Genomic DNA, 17,654 nt, shown 5'->3' on the forward strand with positions numbered 1-17,654 from the left:
TTTACAGCTGGAAGAAAAACAGAAACGACCTCAATGAGTTTTGTCAGTCGTCACAAGTGCTTTTAGACATTAAATATGTAACATTTAGGCTACACAGTATACCTGGATTTGTTGATGTCAAACAGACTTGGAGTTTTGGGTCTTCTGAGCTGGCTGCACAAATACAACATATAAGGCCACTGTGTAATGATGTTTACATTTAAAAAAAAATTATTAACATACTTATCTGGCATGAAGCACAACAGACGGTCATCAGCCACAGCAAATTCTGCTTTTGTCGAGACATAATTCCCCAAAAAAGTCTGATAGAGACACAAGAGTTGAATTTTCTTTTCAACAGATATTAATAATTAATCTTAAAGCATTTCCTTCTTTCATTCTTGAGATGAAACGTCCACAGTCCAAGAGGAGAGAGAGTTTCATCCGTTCACAAATGAAGCCGTATTATTATGACCCGCAGCTCAGAGCCGCTGTAACAATGACATAGTTAATTTGCAAACATGAAAATTTGGGTTTCAACTGAATTTCAGTATTTTCGGTGTCTTGCATTTTCCATAACCAAATATGTTATCCATGTGTTTGATCATGCAAATATCTGAATCCACAGGCGTGTGACTTTAGTTTCATCCTGAAGATGTAAATTTGTTTTCTAAAAGAGGTTCAGTAGTTTGTGTCTCTGACACGCATATGCATAAACATGGATTATAACACTCAATAAATCTAACATCAGTAATATTCAGCACAATTCAATCCTCCCACAAATAACAGACGGTTTCAGTAACGATCATCACAGATATCTTTTATTTTGAGTGATTTCATTTACATTACATTTACATTTATTCATTTAGCAGATGCTGTTATCCAAAGCAACTTACAAATGAGAACAATTGATGCAGTTAAACTACAGTAGGAAAACAATATGCAAGTGCTATGACCCTTCCCAGTTTAATCTAACTCAGTACGTGCATGTTTTTTTTTTTTTTTTTGAATAGAATAGAATAGAATAGAAATTTCAGTAAAGTTGCCCTTTTTCGGGTCATAATTTAATGTATACATCATTTTAAACAGTTCTCACTCATTAAAGATTATAAACATATAACATCATATAAACATTTGTCTTCATTTGACTGAAATCAGTCTAAGAGAGAAAGACACCTTAAACCTTAATTATGCTAATTTTAAGTATTTTCCACAGTATTAATTCTGGATTGAACGATGGTTATGGTGGAGCTGGAGCTTTCTGGATCATCAGAGAAATTTCCCGCAACATCATTGTGAATGTGGTAGTAATACAGGAAGAGAAAAAACCCTGAAAAACAAAACAAAAAAAACCCCACTAAAAACGGTAAGAGAAACATAGTATTTGGTATATGAAGTTTTATTGCATTTATTTCTGCAAAACAAAAGGCTGATTTGATAGTAAGATGGAGCTGATTTGCAAATAGTTTGGACTATGTGCCAATATGTAGTTCATGCAGTGATATTTGTGTATATTTTGAATGACAGACCTATAGGTTTGGATGTTTTGTCAATGGCATTTATTCCTGCAAAACAAAAGGCTGATAACTTGCTCTTTGTGATTAATAAGATTGAGTGAATGTAGATAATAGTTCCATTGGATGAAGGGCCTCTCAAGAGCTAAAGCCCAGGGGCCCCTTATAGTCTTAATGTGGCTCTGAACGCGAGTACTGTCTGAATGTTGAATTTACTTAGAATATTAATTCCTGCTAATAGCCTGGAGACATTAGCAAACTAACTATAGCAAATTACTTGCCTATCAAGGAGAAAATTTGCAAACTCAGCTTAAAATCCAGAAAGGTTTCAAAATGAATGCTGTGTCCATCTCTCAAGCGCATCTCCAATATTTATACAGCTTTTATTATACTTGTGATCATGCAGCTTTTTAGATGGATGCCGAGGCTTTTTAGGACGGGTAGAAGGTTCGATTTCGGACCCCTTTCGTTTGCCGGCTTCCATGACTGAAATGCGCTGTTTTCCGCCGTGCCGAAATATAATTGGGTAAAGTGGCAGTGGCCGGAGTCACACAGACCAAATTAGGGCTGCACAATTTGGGGATAATGTCATATTGCGATAATTGAGGTCAATATTGTGATTGCGATATGCGATATAATAAACAAATGGTTTCATGAGTCAACTTGATTGGTTCTCAAGGAAAATAAATGCACACACAGATTAGTGATAATCTGCCTAAAGAAAAAAGTTCTTTAGTCAAGAGCAGTGAGTGTTTTTCTCTGTTCCCTTTGTTCTTTGATTAACTTTAGCGACAGATATAATTAGTGGCTACTGTGTACTGTCCCTTTAAGTGCAGCCGCTGCTGTCAGAGACGCGGATCTCACACGCGCCTCATTCTCTCACGAGTCACAACTCTTCACGTTCATCATAAGACTACTCTTATGTTATGAAGATACTTGACAAAAAGACATTTTGGCATAATTGTGTGTGTTATTGTTCGTTCAAGCTCGAAAGAGAACTGTATTCTGGCATGCTGTTTTGTGCGCACGTACGATATTAGCGTGAGTCTTTCTGTGTGTCACAGTCAGGACATTCACAGGCAGCGTGTTAATTTTTTGTCTTATCGTGCATGAATGGTTTAAAAGCATTTGCATGAATATGAGCGGGATCATGTAACACTAGCCAAAGGATGCCAAAAATTAACAGATGCTGTGTTAATTGCGTTAACAGCGCTAATTTGTTTATTTAATATAAAATCGCAGCATTTTGTGTCATATAATCGCGCAGGCTTGACATCGCGATTGCGATTGCGATATGATTAATCGTGCAGCACTAGACCAAATAGTTTTTCAGAGAAACAAGTATGTGAACTGATGTGAACGCATGTTTCGTAAATATCTCCAAACGTATTATGGTATTTTTATGCTTTAGTACAGTCAAAAACTTACATACAGTACCTTTAAAGTCATTTGCATAATTTTTTTTAATGTAACCAAAGATAAACTTTGGGCCAAATACTTTTTGTCAGATTGATTGTTACAATAGCTGCAATTATAAACCCTAATAATCAATAAAAATAATAAAATAAAATGAATGAATAAATAAATAAATGAACAAATAATATTTTAAAAAGAATAAAACATCAATTTAATAAAATAATAATTATATATAAAATAAACAATTATGTACGGATAAATAGAAGCATTCTATTAAACCAAATGTAATGATGTATGTGATTGTTTCTCACCCTGAAACGAGTTCAACGCAGTGAAGATGTAATATGAGGGAATGAGCATCGGTCCATAACTGAAGAACGCCACAGCCCACGTCAGGCCGAAGAGCAGGAACAAACTCAACACCATCATGAGCTGCTTTCTGAACATCTTTCTCTTGCCGTTAGGCGCTCTAATGCGTCGGGCTTGGACAACCCTAGTAAAGATAGTGATGAAGATTCCTATCGTGAAGATGAAGACTAAGATGTAGTAGCCAGTGTTCACTATGTAGTGAATGAAAGGATCTGTAATCCAGCACCTATAATTAGAAGAAAAGAGGCAATGTCGACATGTTAAAAGCTTCATTATTATTTCATGCATTTGTGACATCAGAACAACTTACATTTGTGTGGTTTTTCCAGATGTTGCGTTTATAATCACTTCTTTATATCCTCCTAATGAAACAACAGCTACGACTATTGGAGCCGAAAAAGCTGAAAGCACACGGAGACCAGGGTTATTATAGGTAACTAAAAAAATATTAATAAAAACTAAAATAACACTGATGGAGACAAATTATTTTGTTGAGTGCTCAGATGTTCTTTAAAGGAACTGCTCAAGAAAAGGACAAAAACACAAAAGTATCATGACAGTAGTTAATGTCTCGTGCACAATATATTTTCTTAAGTGAACACTATAACAGATGGTTTCTCCATATAACTCACTCCAGCCGAACACGGTGATCTTCCTCATGTAGTTTGTGATGGTGATGTTCTGTCTGATGAGCCATAAGTACATATGAAGAGCTTGAATGAAGAACCAGGTGAATGTAGTCAGCATGGAGTAATGCATGAGCAGCGCTATGAAGACACACGCAGCCTTGTCTCCTGTGTTGGCGACGCTCTCGTTTGACAAAAAGGATAAATTCAGGAGAAACAAAGCCACAAACATATTCATCAAGATCTTCGTGGCATGATTTGATTTGGCTTTCCTGTTCAAATATAAAAACAATCTATATTTGTACATTCATGTATTTATGTATTTAGAAAAGGCTTTTATCCAAAGAAGAACAAAAGCAGTTGGTCAAAAAAACCTAAGTAACTTTATGTTATATTTTAAGATACTCTACCGTAACAGGAAATGCATGAACAGAGCGATGGCCTGAAAAAACATGGAGATGCCACAGCCGATAGAAGAGATGAAGCTCAATGATTCTACATATGGCGCTGTGATGTTTGGATTTACATCTGGAGGAGACTAAAAGAACAGAGAAAACAATGGAAACAACCCTTTTAAAACCCTATTAGCAAGTAATCAAATGGTTTTAAAAAACACTGTTAAAATACATCATATAAACAATTATCTTATGTACATTATGTATTATAACAAATGCCTGCTGAAGGGCGCAGAGAACAGACACTACAATTAAAAACTGAATGTGTCTGCTCAATTCAGCACGAGAGTCACTGATCAGCAGCAGAAGTCAGATTTCATTTATCTCGAGAGTGAGGAGCTGACTGACAAGATGATAGCGGTGTTTCAAAGTGTTGGGAGACCTCCTGAGAAAATCAGGTTGCTGCTGGAAGAGGTCTTAGTGAGGCCAGCAGGGGCTGCTCACCCTGTGGTCTGTGTGGGTCCTAACGCCCCCAGTGTAGTGACCGGGACACTATACTGTCGAAGAGCACCGTCCTTCGGATGAGACGTTAAACCGAGGTCCTGACTCTCTGTGGTCATTAAAAACCCAGGATGTCCTTCGAAAAAGAGTAGGGGTGTTATAACCCCGGCATCCTGGCCATCCATCAATCTGTCGGATACACGAGATGACCGAGGAAAGTAGCAAGACGTTAGCATCACAAAGTAATGCTGCCAGTGTGAATGCAGTTAAGTTAGTTCCAAATAGAATGCAGTGGCCAAAGCCCCAGCCCCCCTCACAGACTATCACGAGGCAGCCAAAATAGGCAGCATCCTAGACAGAAAACTGGCAGACAGACAAATAAATGAAGAACTGGCAAAAAGAGGAACATGTGAAGATGAAACGTTTTATGTATATGGTGTTGAAGTTGACAGTCATGTTGATTGTGTGAATCTAAAAGCCATTGAAAAGGATGAAGGATTTGTCACAATGCATATAAACGGCAAGCCCACTGAGATGAAAGTGGACACAGGAGCAAAATGCAGTGATGTCATTTGACACCTTCAGAAGACTTAATAGCGGCTAACAACTTGTAAAGTAGAAGAAAGCAGCTAGCCTTGTTGCTTATGGAGGTACCAGAATTGAGACCAGTGGCATCGCCACACTGTCGTGCTGCTTAAAGGAGCAGAACCACTCATTGCCGTTTTTCATTGTGGACAGAGCAGTGCAACCACTGCTAGGATTTCGTGCATGTATGGACATGGGGGTTTTGAAAATGAGTCCAGATGTCCACCAGGTCAGCGTGGAGAGCAGCACGGACTTCAGCTCACAGACATTTACACAGTATAAAGACCTGTTCAGCGACAAGTTAGGAGAACTTCCGGTTACATACTCCATGATTTTGGATGCCAACATACAGCCTGTGGTCCGCCCAGCTCACTGTATCCCTGTTGCAATGCAAGAAAGAGTTAAAGCTGAACTTGAACGCATGCAAAGCATAGGTGTCATAACACCAGTCACAGAACCAACCGACTGGGTGTCGTCAATGGTTGCAGCACATAAGGATAAGCGAGAAATCAGACTATGTATCAACCCCAAAGACCTCAACACGCACTGAAAAGACCCCATCACCCAATGCGCAGCGTCGAAGAAGTGGGGCAACAGTGTTTTCTGTCCTGGATGCAAAGAATTTGTTCTGGCAGATATAGGGTTAGGGTTAGGGTTAATACGTCTCGACAAGAAATCGTCACTGCTGATGACATTCAGCACTCCATTTGGGCACTACAGATTTCTAAAGATGCCCTTCGGCATAAATTCCACAAGTGAAGTATTTTAGCGCTCCATGGAACAACTGTATGCGGGTTACCCCTGCTCAGTCATAGTCGATGACATCATTATAGGAGGCCGTGGAGTAGTGGTTGAACATGACACCAACTAGAGAAAGGTGCTCGAAAGGGCACGGTTAGTCAATCTCAGGTTAAAAACCCGAACAAGTGTAAATTTCGCCTGGACCAGGTAGCGTACGACCCGTCTAAAACTGCAGCGATCTATGACATGCCAGTCCCCACGGATGTGACCGCACTACAACTCTTTCTGGGCATGGTACCTTAGCGAGTACATCCCAAATCTCAGTGACATCGCAGTGCCCCTTAGGAAACTCACCCGCAAAAAGACAGCATGGTGCTGGTTTCAACAGCATCAAGAGGCTTTCGAGCGTCTCAAATCATGCCTCTCCAGCCCACCAGTACTGGCATACTACAATGTCAAAGACCCAGTTACACTGCATTATGTTATGGACTAGGAGCAGCATGCTTACAGAACGGCAGACCAGTAGCCTTCGCGTTATGCTCAAATAGAAAAGGAGCTTCTAGCTGTTATGTTTGCTTGCACAAAATTCAAAGACTATGTCTACGGAAAACCCATAATTGTAGAAACCGACTACCAGCCTTTAGTGACCATCATGAAAAAGCCCATCCATGCCGCTCCTGCCCGTCTCCAGAGAATGTTGCTTCGCCTGCAAAGCTACGACATCAGCCTGGTCTACAAAAAGAGCAAGTACATGTACCTGGCAGACACCCTCTCAAGAGCTCCCAGCTCACAAGCACCACAGAGCCCTGTGGAAAACGGGTCATGAGCGCGAGCTACATCTCCTCAGCACGCCTGGAGGAACTCTGCAGACACACAGCAGAGGATGAGGTGTTACAAACTCTTACCACTATCATTCGACGCGGATGGCCCACCAGAGAAAGCCAGCTCCAGCCTGCCATCAGCCATTTTTTTCCATACAGAGATAAGCTGTATGGCATCATCATGAAAGGCCATAAAATCCATCATCCCCCGATCCCTGCACAAGGAGTACATCATCATTGTACACAAAGGCCACCCAGGAATTGAGGCAACCAAGCGTAGAACTATAGGTGTAATCTTTTGGCCTACAATGTCAAAGAACATCACAGAAGAGTTGCTCTCATGTGCATTATGCAATAGCACAAAGTCGCATCAGCGGAAAGAGCCCCTCCAGCTCCACCCTGTTCCAGATCTGCCATGGTCCACAGTGGCCGCAGACATTCTTGATTGGCATTATCAAGTTCTCGTGGATTGGTATTCCGGCTGGTTCAAAGTCGACCTCCTCAGAGACTTGACCTCATCAGCCGTCATATCCAAATTAAAAAGACACTTTTCGGTACATGGTACACCTCACATACTCATCACTGACAATGCTAGACAATACACCAGTCAGCAGTTCAAGGATTTTGCTGAGCAATGGGATTTTACTCATACCACAAGCAGCCCAGAGTTTCCCCAGTCAAACGGACTCACGGAAAGAGCAGTCCACAATGCCATGCAGCTCATGGTGATATCGCACAGGGATGGGTCTGATGTGTTTCTCAATATCCTGAACCTCAGAAACATTCCCTGTGACCCAACATTAGGCTTTCCTGCTGAGCGCCTTATGTCTCGCCAAACTTGTGCAGCCATTCCAGTGAGCACTAAACTGCTGGAGCCTACCACGAGGAATGTCAAGCAAGTCACCGCCCAACTCCTGAACAAAAGGCTCACCCTGAAGCGCTGCAATGACGAGTCGAGTCACCCACTACAGCCGCTGGCAGAGGGACAAGTGATCTGCATGCAGACAGCGAAAGGCTACGACAAACTTGGAACGGTGAAGGAGATGAGGAGGGAACCACGGTCCTACATGGTTCAAGCAGATGGAAAGACTTATAGGAGAAATCACAGCCACATACTTCTTGTGGCTGAGCCGCCATCACCGCAGCTCCTTGACGACCCAGACCCTCAGGACACCAGCCCCCCTACAGTGGACAGTTTTCCTTCACCACAAATGCCGACACCAAACACTGTGCAACCACAACACCCATCCTCCCCCCAGCCCAAGTCCACAGCGCACTCACCCAGTGAGAATCACAACAAACAATACACCACACGTTCAGGTCGCATCTGCAGACCAAATCCCAAATACATGTGAAAAAAAACCTCTTTGTGTAATTTCATGTCCCTTATGTATAACCGGGCATAATTCGGGAGCCAAGCCGAGTTAAGGCATGAGATTCCGGGCATGGAGAGGTCTCAGAGGGACCCTACATTCCCCATAGTGCTGAGCCCCTGGGACCGTCCAGCTCCGAGATATCGCCACTTCCTTTCCAGCTTTGACTGGGCAAAACTTGGGACCCATGCTGAGTTGGGGCTCTGGACTCTGGGCATGGAGGGGTCACCCAGTGGTCCCCCTATGCCGGGAGTATTGAGCCCTAACTCGGCTTTCTTCCCGAGATATGGTCACTTCCTGTGGAAATTTGATCGGGCATAACTCTGGAACCAAACCGACTTAAGGCTTCATACTCCAGGCATGGGGGACCAACTATAGGGGACCCCCTAACCCCAGAGTCTGGAGCCCAAACTTGACTTCCTTCTCGAGATACACCCAGTCAAACTTCCACCTTTGACCGGGCATAACTCCAGAGTCAAGCCAACCTAAGGCTGTATACTCCCGGTGTGGGGGGCCCACTAGGAGACCCCCCGAAACCCTAGAGTATGGAGCCCCAACTCAGCTTCCTTCCCGATATACACCTGGTCAAACTTCCAGCTTAACTCCAGCTACAACTCCAGTCAAGCAAACTTAAGGCTTCAGACCAATGGCAACTAACACCTACCCATCCCACCCAGGGCTCTAATCAAACATTAGCTAAAGGGATATGTTTTAATACTTAACTGTCACTGAATAAATGTATTGATGTTTTACTTCTTTAAAATCAACACATTTTTATATTTTGTGAATCAATGATGATGTGGGCATATTTGGAACACAAGCAGGCTTAAATGGTGCCAAATTACCAATTTAAGCCCATGCCAGACTTCTGACTTTATTCCTAAAATATCTTAATTTTATATTCTAAAATGTAAATAAACTAATTAATACATTTTCAAATGAGAGATAAATCTTGCATTTTAACAAATTATTTTTCTTATAAACCATGTGTCAATAGCTGTGAAAAAAAAAATAGACTTAGATTTTGGTGGACTTAATAGGTACACTTATCCTACTCTAATTTAATGAGTAATCATGACAGCCCTAATCAGATCTTTACATTTTAAATATCTATATCTGTTAAGTTTCTTTAGTCATCTTTTACAAGTTCTGTAGCTAATAGACTCTGATATTGATTTCATGGGGTCTTTAAATTAAAACTCTGAGAAGCTTCTCACCATCAGCACTGCAAAGAACGTCAGATGTGAACACGAGCACTTTATGGTGTTACTGTTGACTTTTACTGTCTTGCAGCCGAACGTTGTCCATGTAAGATTTCCTTCAAAGAAAAGAGAGCAGAAAATGAAATTAATTATATAAAATAAATTAGTTTTGTTGATGGGAACTGATCAATAGGTGCCAGCCATAGGTGAATTTACCTTTGCCATCCCAAGAACTGCAGGATGCATTACCGACCTGTAAGAACATGTTTGATTTTTATTTTGCTTTCACAGTGTCTGATTATTATAACAAAAGAAGTTTCACAACAAAACCTTTATTACCAGATCTTTTTGTGTAAAGAACATTTCTATATTGTTGGTAAGGTTGGAGATATTGGCCTTCATCGTTATTCCATAAACCTCATTGTTCAAAACTGTGTAATTTTTTGTTTCATCCTAAATAAGAAATAGAGCAAATCAAATATAAACATGTTTGAATACAATAGATCAGGAAACGAATAGAATAGTTTTAACACAAGAATAGTTTTAACACAAAAATATATCTTATGCTGTTACATTTTCACTGGAACACAAAAGTAGAATTTTTAACTCTTTTCGAACAACAATTCATAGTCGCAAAGAGGATAAAAAACACCATAGAAGCATCATAACAGGTAATAGTAATGACATAATGTACTAATGTGTACAAAATGTACTAATATCCAGCTCATCTGAGGTCAAGAGATTTAAGTCATAATGGAAAAGAGATTAGTGTAAATGTATTCGGTAAACTTGGGCGTACATTTTTGGGTGAACTTTCCCATAAATATTTTTTCCCATAAACAATAAAAAAAAAATTCAAACATGGATTTTTATTTATTTATTGTGAGTACCTTTTCCATGTTTTTGAACCGTAGAACTCCAAGTAACGCACATCCATGGTTTTTCAGTCTCGATTTATTAAAGGCCTCGGTGGGAATATTTACAGACCAGGGAATGTCTGTCTTCAGGTTTCTTTGACAATCAGTAACCTGTGAAAAAATAATTATAATAATAAATAAGGAATCATGCCATGTTTTATTGTTTCTCAAGTCTTACATTTATGCTGTCCGGATCTGAAGAGTAACATGTGTCTCTGGTTTCTGTATTCTCGTCTTGTATGTGAATAAGGCCAATAACATCCCCCATGACAATCCGTGCGTTGCTTATATTGTTGTGTTCCATCTCTTCCATCTTAGACTCCAGATTGTCCAAGGCGTCTCTGCAAAATTGAAAAATCACCCTGTATTCTGTCATTTTAATTTTAAAAGTCACTGGTAACCATACACTTACGATGCTTTTGAGGGATTAATAAATCCATTCTTGTCTTTTAGATCATCTGTAGTTGGATTTTTAGTTGTCTCAGATGGTGTGATACTGGTTGTTGGATTGTTACTTGTTTCAGGTGGTTTGAAACTAACAATCCAACAACCAGTTGTCTCAGATGGTTTGAAACAGGTTGTTGGATTGTTAGTTGCCTCAGATGATGTGAAACTGGTAGGTGGATTGTTAGTTGCCTCAGATGATGTGAAACTGGTAGTTGGATTGTTAGTTGTCACAGATGATGTGAAGCTGGTAGTTGGATTGTAAATTGTCTCAGATGATGTGAAACTGGTAGTTGGATCGTTAGTTGTCACAGATGATGTGAAGCTGGTAGTTGGATTGTTAGTTGTCTCAGATGGTTTGAAACTGGTAGTTGGGTTGTTAGTTGTCTCGGATTGTGTGAAACTTGTAGTTGGATTGTTAGTTGTCTCAGATGATGTGAAACTGGTAGTTGGATTGTTACATTTTTCAGGTAGTGTGAAACTTACAATCCAACAACCAATTGTCTCAGATGATGTGAAACTGGTAGTTGGATTGTTAATTGTCTCAGATGGTGTGAAACTGGTTTTTGGATTGTTAATTGTCTCAGATGGTGTGAAACTGGTTTTTGGATTGTTAGTTGTCTCAGATGTTGTGAAACTTGTTTTTGGTTTTTTAGTTGTCGCAGATGGTGTGAAACTAACAATCCAACAACCAGTTATCTCAGATGGTTTGAAACTGGTAGTTGGATTGTTAATTGTCTCAGATGTTGTGAAACTTGTTGTTGGTTTGTTAGTTGTCTCAGATGATGTGAAACTGGTAGTTGGATTGTTAGTTGTCTCAGATGGTGTGAAACTTGTTGTTGGTTTGTTAGTTGTCTCAGATGGTGTGAAACTGGTAGCTGGCTTTTTAGTGGTATTGTATGACAATGGTGTGAAAGTAGTTGATCTTTCATCAACGCAGATGACACACATCCATTCACTCCCATTAAAATGCAGAATGTATTTACTTCCTCCTTTTCCTTTGACACAAAGAAATATATAAGAGATTGATTTTAATGATATATCTGTGCATTTGGATCTCAAAGATCAAAGTGATCCAATATATTGTCTTTAATTTATAAACCTATACATGTATTGTAATTTCATCATGCATATTCATCACAGTTGACATAGGCCTATTCATTATTAACAATGAATAATGAGTCCTATAATAATGATGACAACTGAGAAGAATAAGAAGTTCCCTTGCTGTGTCAAAACGCTGTGGGAATGCCCCTGCATGATTGTGCTGTGAAGCACGTATGGAATCAGTCCTATGGCATGACGGAACAAATGGGGTGACGTCATCGACCAGGAAACTATAAAACACACCTAAATCCAAACAATGTCAGCTTCTGTGACTTCCGCAAGCGCTCTGTGTGTGAATTTGTGTCCCTGATTTTTTTAAGTTGCTAGGCAGATGTTATATATATATATATATATATATATATATATATATATATATATATATGTATGTATATGTGTATATGTATATGTATATGTATATATAAACAATGGCAAGCGAACAACATTTCAGGAAATGTTACACATACACATGTACTGTGTGTTGTTTATTTGGGAGTGCAGCATGTTCAGTCAGCTTTCGAGGGAGATGAATGTGAGCATTGTGAGCGCGCTGAGAACGCTGCGGTTCGTGTACCTGGCATCTTGGGTCCCGCTTCTGCCGAGGCAGAGGGGCGGCTCCAGTCGTGGGGTTTGCATTTGGATCTGGCAGACGGGTTAGAGATGGGCCAGGTCCAGTGCCTCAGTTCAGTCTCCTGCATGTGAGGAGCTCATGGAGGTGATCACTCGTGCGGTCGCTTAATTAAGCATTTAGTGGCCCGCTGATAAACAGGAGACCAGGCAGAGAAGCAAGCTAGATGAATGCTTCCTGCCTTCACGTGTTCAGCCTCCATGCCGGTGCTTACCCTTTTTTTTTTTTTTTGACCTCCACACTGAGGTGTCAAGTCGTGGAAGAAACCAGTTTCATACCGTGTGTTAAATCCACATACATCTACCTATTCAAATATTTATGGGCTCAAACATTACGGTTATGGGGCGATGCCCAGAGCTGAAGAGATGCTGGCGAGCCAACTCTCCCCTGAGTCAGCATCTTCCCCCAAAAAACAAGCATTACCCTCCAAGCCTCTCAGAGCTACTTCGGCTTTGGTGGGTAAAGCATATTCAGTGGCAGGTCAGGCTGCTCAAAGACATGAGTGAAAGCGAGGAGGTCAGCACTTGAATTACAGATTTGTCTCTCCGGGCCACAAAGGAGACGGCCAAGTCAGTGAGCCGTTCTATGGCAGTCCTGGCAGTCACGGAGAGGCATGTCTAGCTGAACCTCGCAGGAATGAAGGAGAAACAGAAAAGCTTCCTTCTGGACGCCCTGCTCTCTCCTGCTGGCCTCTTCGGTGACGCAGTTAATTCTGTCATTGAGAGGTTTCAGGAAGAAGCAGGCGACGGCGTTCCAGAATGTCTCATGTCTCGAGGGCTGTTGAGCGGGAGCAGCCCCAGCCATCATCCAGCTCCTCACATATCATGAGTGGTCGCTTAGCTCAAGGCCTGTGGTTCTCATGGCACATAAACTGCCTGAAAATGCTGGTCATGTTTCAAGCTTTGAAATACTTCCTCCCAGACCTGAGGGGCCAACATGTGTTTGATCATACCTACAACACATCAGTCGTCTCCTTCTTAAGCCATCAGGGGGGTCTGCGGTCGCACCCCTTATTCTAGCTGGCTCACCAGATCCTCCTATGGGCCCAAGGGAAACTGCTCTCTCTGAGGGCAGCATATATTCCGAGGTATTCTTTCTTTCTTTATTTTTTCTCTCGTGCCTCATCAGTCCAGCAAGCAACTGTGGTGAGTAGGATCAGTCAACAAACACGGTGAGTCATGTCATCTTCTCCTCTTATTGTCACTCGCACTTCGTGTCACATGCATAGCATAGCCTTCTCTGCCAGCACAGGATTTACATGTGATAAATGCAGGGAGATAGTCAGGCTGATGGAGACGATTTCAGAACTAGAGACAAGCATCCAAACTTTAATTGAGGATAGTAAGAGTGCAAGGACTTTAGATACTGCTTTGGATGTGACTAGCTTAGTGAACTCTGTACATTGTTTGGTCCATGCAACATGGCAACTGGGTCACCGTGAGACGCTGTAGTCGCGGGACAAAACACTGCTCTTACTTTCCGATAACGACATTAAACAGGTTCTCCCCACTCAGTGAAGCACCCACTGAGAATCCTGTTGAATGTGAATGTAGTTATTGGCGATTCTATTACACAGAACGTGAAATAGAGACACCAGCCACCATAGTCACGTGTATGCTGGGAGCCAGAGCGCCTGACATCAAAGTAAATTTAAAAGTGCTGGCTAATGCTAATCATAAATTCTCTAAGATTATTCACTTTGGTACTAATGATGTTCGACTTCGCCAGTCGGAGATCACTAAAATGAACGTTAAAGAGGTGTGTGAACTCGCAAGTACGATGTCAGGCACAGTAATTTTCTCTGGCCCCCTTCCTGTTTGCAGGAGTGATTAGATACTGAGATGTGCTGTGTTTGACAGAAACCTGGCTAAAACCAAACGATTACACCCCCCAAGATTATGGTTTATAAACATGAACCTCATCTGAAAGGCAAAGGGGGGAGGTGTTGCTGTAATTCATAGTAATGTCTTCAGAATTACTAAGAAGTCTAGTTTCAAAAATAATTATTTTGAAGTGTTGGTGCTTAATGTAACACTATCTAGTGTAAATGATAAATCACGTTTGAGATTTGTGCTGGCTACTGTATACAGGCCACCAGGGCACCATACAGACTTTATCAAAGAATTTGCTGACGTTCTATCAGAGTTAGTCCTGGCTGCAGATAAAGTCCTAATTGTTGGTGATTTTAACATACATGTAGATGTCACCCTTTTTTTGCCTTTTTTTTTTTTTTTTTACAGCTGTGATTTTACCACTGGATTTCATAGCTTTGTACGGTAAAATCCTTCTTTGCTAGACCTAATAATTATTTTGGAATATAATCATATCAATTTCAAAAAGTAGAATTAAAAAAGTATCATTAAAAAGTTTATTTGACCTAATAGTCTAATTTTCTACCATATACAATTGAATACAATTAGCAGCTAGCTAACAACAGCTTGCTTTGCACTTTTTTTTCTCTTTTCACCTCACTCCAGTCTAAACTAAAAGTTTGTTTTGGTAATTGTTCTACACGTTGTTATATAAATAACCTGAAAATACAGTAGTTTATTAAGGTTAAATCTTGCTAACCACTCTTACTAAAAAAATTGGGTACTCTTACATTCTCATTTTAAGAGGTGTTAAATGTGGTTTGATTTGTTAACATTAGTTAATGTATTACGCTAACTAACATGAACCATGAGCAATACATTTGTTACTGTATTTATTAATCTTTGTTAATCTTAGTTGAACAAACAATGAACAGCTGTATTTTTATGATGTTACTTCACACAGTGCATTAGGCTAACTCATTTTAACAAATACAACTTTTGATTTAAATAATGTATGCTACTAGTAAATGGTGAAATTAACTTTAATAAAGATGAATAAATGCTGTATAAGTGCAGTTTATTAATAGTTAATGTTAACTAATGTAGTTAACTAGAGTTTAATAAATGGAACCTTATTGTAAAGTGTTACCGATTTGTGAGCGAGAGAGAGCAAGACAGTTTGAAGACGTTGAGAGTGCGTGTGCGCGACCGGGGGTCTCTCTCTCTCGCCGCTCGTTCTTTCAGTAACATGCGCCCTATCGCAAGCGGTGACGCATCTACATCACTCACCGATCAAAAAAGGCTTTGGCGAGACAAAAATTAGCTTAGAAAAATTTCAAAGCTGGAAAAACCCTGACCAAAAAGGCCACGCTTCCAGGGATGATCTTGTTTTCATGGAGACAGACGCACGCGGTGTGCACGGAGGGGAGGGGCTGTGCGTGTATGTGTGTGTGTGTGTGAAGCCTTGTTCATACTTTCGCCTGGCTCCGCAGCGCGAGTCTCCGCAGACTGCGCACGCACCTCCCCAAACGGACGAGGCGTTTGAGAGAGAGACGCGTGAGTGACAGAGAGACGGAGGGAGAGCAGAGAAAGGATATGCAGCTGAACGAATACGCTGCGTGTTTTAAATAGCGGGAAAAATATATATATAACGAAACGCAATATGTGGCAGCCGGTGTTGATTCTGTGGCGCACTGCCACGAATTAGTCTATGTGTGGGAAACACTGGCCTATCAGAAGCTTACATTGTTGATACAGGTGTACTTTAAAGTTTCCTGGTCGATGACGTCACCCGCCTATGACGTTCCGTCAAGCCATTGGACTGATTCCATATGTGCTTCATGACGCAATCACGTAGGGGCGTTCCCATAGTGTTTCGACGCAGCGTCTCATTCCCTCTTCAGCGAACTAATATGTTGATAACCGAGACGATTTGTATTCACTTTTCTATTTATTTGGTATATGATCAAGAAATAAATGTACATTAAGCCAGTGCTTCTCAAACCTGTCCTGGTAACACCCAGCACTGATCTCCCTCATCAAACACACATGATTCAACTCATCAGCTCATTAGTAGAGACTGCAAGACTTGTGTTGGGTGTGTCTGATGACGGAAGCATCCAGAATCTGCAGTGCTGGGGACAGGACAGATCTGACAGGCACGGGCGGCTGGCACACACTAAAAAGGTTTGGATGTTTTGAAGTTGTGGAGATTGTTATGCATTCTAATTTATTTTAATTCTAATTTAACAAAACATAATTCAATTCTAATATAACATCTTGCCGGTTACTGGTTAATGACGGGCGTCGGTTAGGAAAAAAACTAAATTAACATTTCTAACGGTTGTTTCACCAAGTACAGTGTAAATGCAGATATCGTATATGGGTCCCTTTTAAAAGAAGATGCAGTCTAAAACCGGAAATGCCTGAGCTGTAATAAGTAAAACGTGGAAGTCGTTGTGCTAGTAGTCCATTTTGCGATGTACACCTTTCTCAGATTGAGAATATGAATATGATTGTGGAAAGTAAATGTATTTGTGTATGTATGCAATTGTTCTACTTTATATACTGTTCGATGAGCTCTGGTGTATCTCCAATAACAGATACTGTACCTAATATAATATGATAACAAATACCAGTTTGCAGTATTAAGCAGCTTAACAGGCTGTTTTTGTACAGCTAATAAAAATGGAAGCAGATGACGCAAATCTTAAGTGAAAAATAAGGTGGGTAGTTTAGCTGTTTAGCTTAAAAATCCGAGATAAAGAGCAGTGGAATGAAAAAACGCAACCGATGTAAAGTGATTGTAACAAATAAATATGTAATATTTACACAGTCTACCTGGATTTGTTGATGTCACACAGACTTGGAGTTTTGGGTCTTCTGAGCTGGCTGCACAAATACAATATATAAGGCCACTATGTAATGATGTTAACATTTGAATTTTTTAAAGCAACATACTTATCTGGCGTGAAGCACAACAGACGATCATCAGCCACAGCAAATTCTGCTTTTGTCGAGACATAATTCCCCAAAACAGCCTCAGAGAGACACAAGTTAAATTTTCTTTTCAACAGATACAAGTTATAAATCTTAAAGCATTTTCTTATTACATTCTTGAGATGAAAAGTCCACAGTCCAAGAGAAGAGAGAGTTTCATCCGTTCACATATGAAGCCGTATGATTATGATCCGCAGCTCAGAGCCGCTGAAACACTGGCTTATGGTT

At 40.6% G+C, this 17,654-nt stretch overlaps 1 protein-coding gene across 1 annotated transcript; it reads right to left on the reverse strand.

Moving 5' to 3' along the window:
• Positions 1-776: 776 nt before the first annotated feature.
• LOC311281129 (adhesion G-protein coupled receptor G1-like) lies at positions 777-17,624 on the reverse strand. Its single transcript, XM_084393844.1, has 13 exons — positions 17,388-17,624; positions 17,268-17,318; positions 10,852-11,881; positions 10,618-10,780; positions 10,413-10,550; positions 9,862-9,975; positions 9,739-9,775; positions 9,538-9,638; positions 4,315-4,442; positions 3,911-4,176; positions 3,589-3,679; positions 3,221-3,504; positions 777-1,309 (listed from the first exon to the last, which is right to left on the reverse strand). Exons 1-13 carry the CDS (start codon positions 17,449-17,451, stop codon positions 1,179-1,181), a joined length of 2,598 nt encoding a protein of 865 aa, XP_084249970.1. The 5' UTR covers positions 17,452-17,624; the 3' UTR covers positions 777-1,178.
• Between the last annotated feature and the right edge of the window lie 30 nt (positions 17,625-17,654).

Source organism: Rutilus rutilus (genome assembly GCF_951802725.1).
Source record: "Rutilus rutilus genome assembly, chromosome: 21".
NCBI classification, from domain to species: domain Eukaryota; kingdom Metazoa; phylum Chordata; class Actinopteri; order Cypriniformes; family Leuciscidae; genus Rutilus; species Rutilus rutilus.

Coding starts and splice junctions, on each gene's coding strand:
- LOC311281129 (XM_084393844.1), bottom strand. CDS start 17,451: ATGTCTCGACAAAAGCAGAATTTGCTGTGGCTGATGATCGTCTGTTGT. Junction 10,551..10,617: donor CAGATCCGGACAGCATAAAT/GTAAGACTTGAG, acceptor ATTTTTTCACAG/GTTACTGATTGTCAAAGAAA. Junction 3,505..3,588: donor TCTGGAAAAACCACACAAAT/GTAAGTTGTTCT, acceptor TTCTAATTATAG/GTGCTGGATTACAGATCCTT.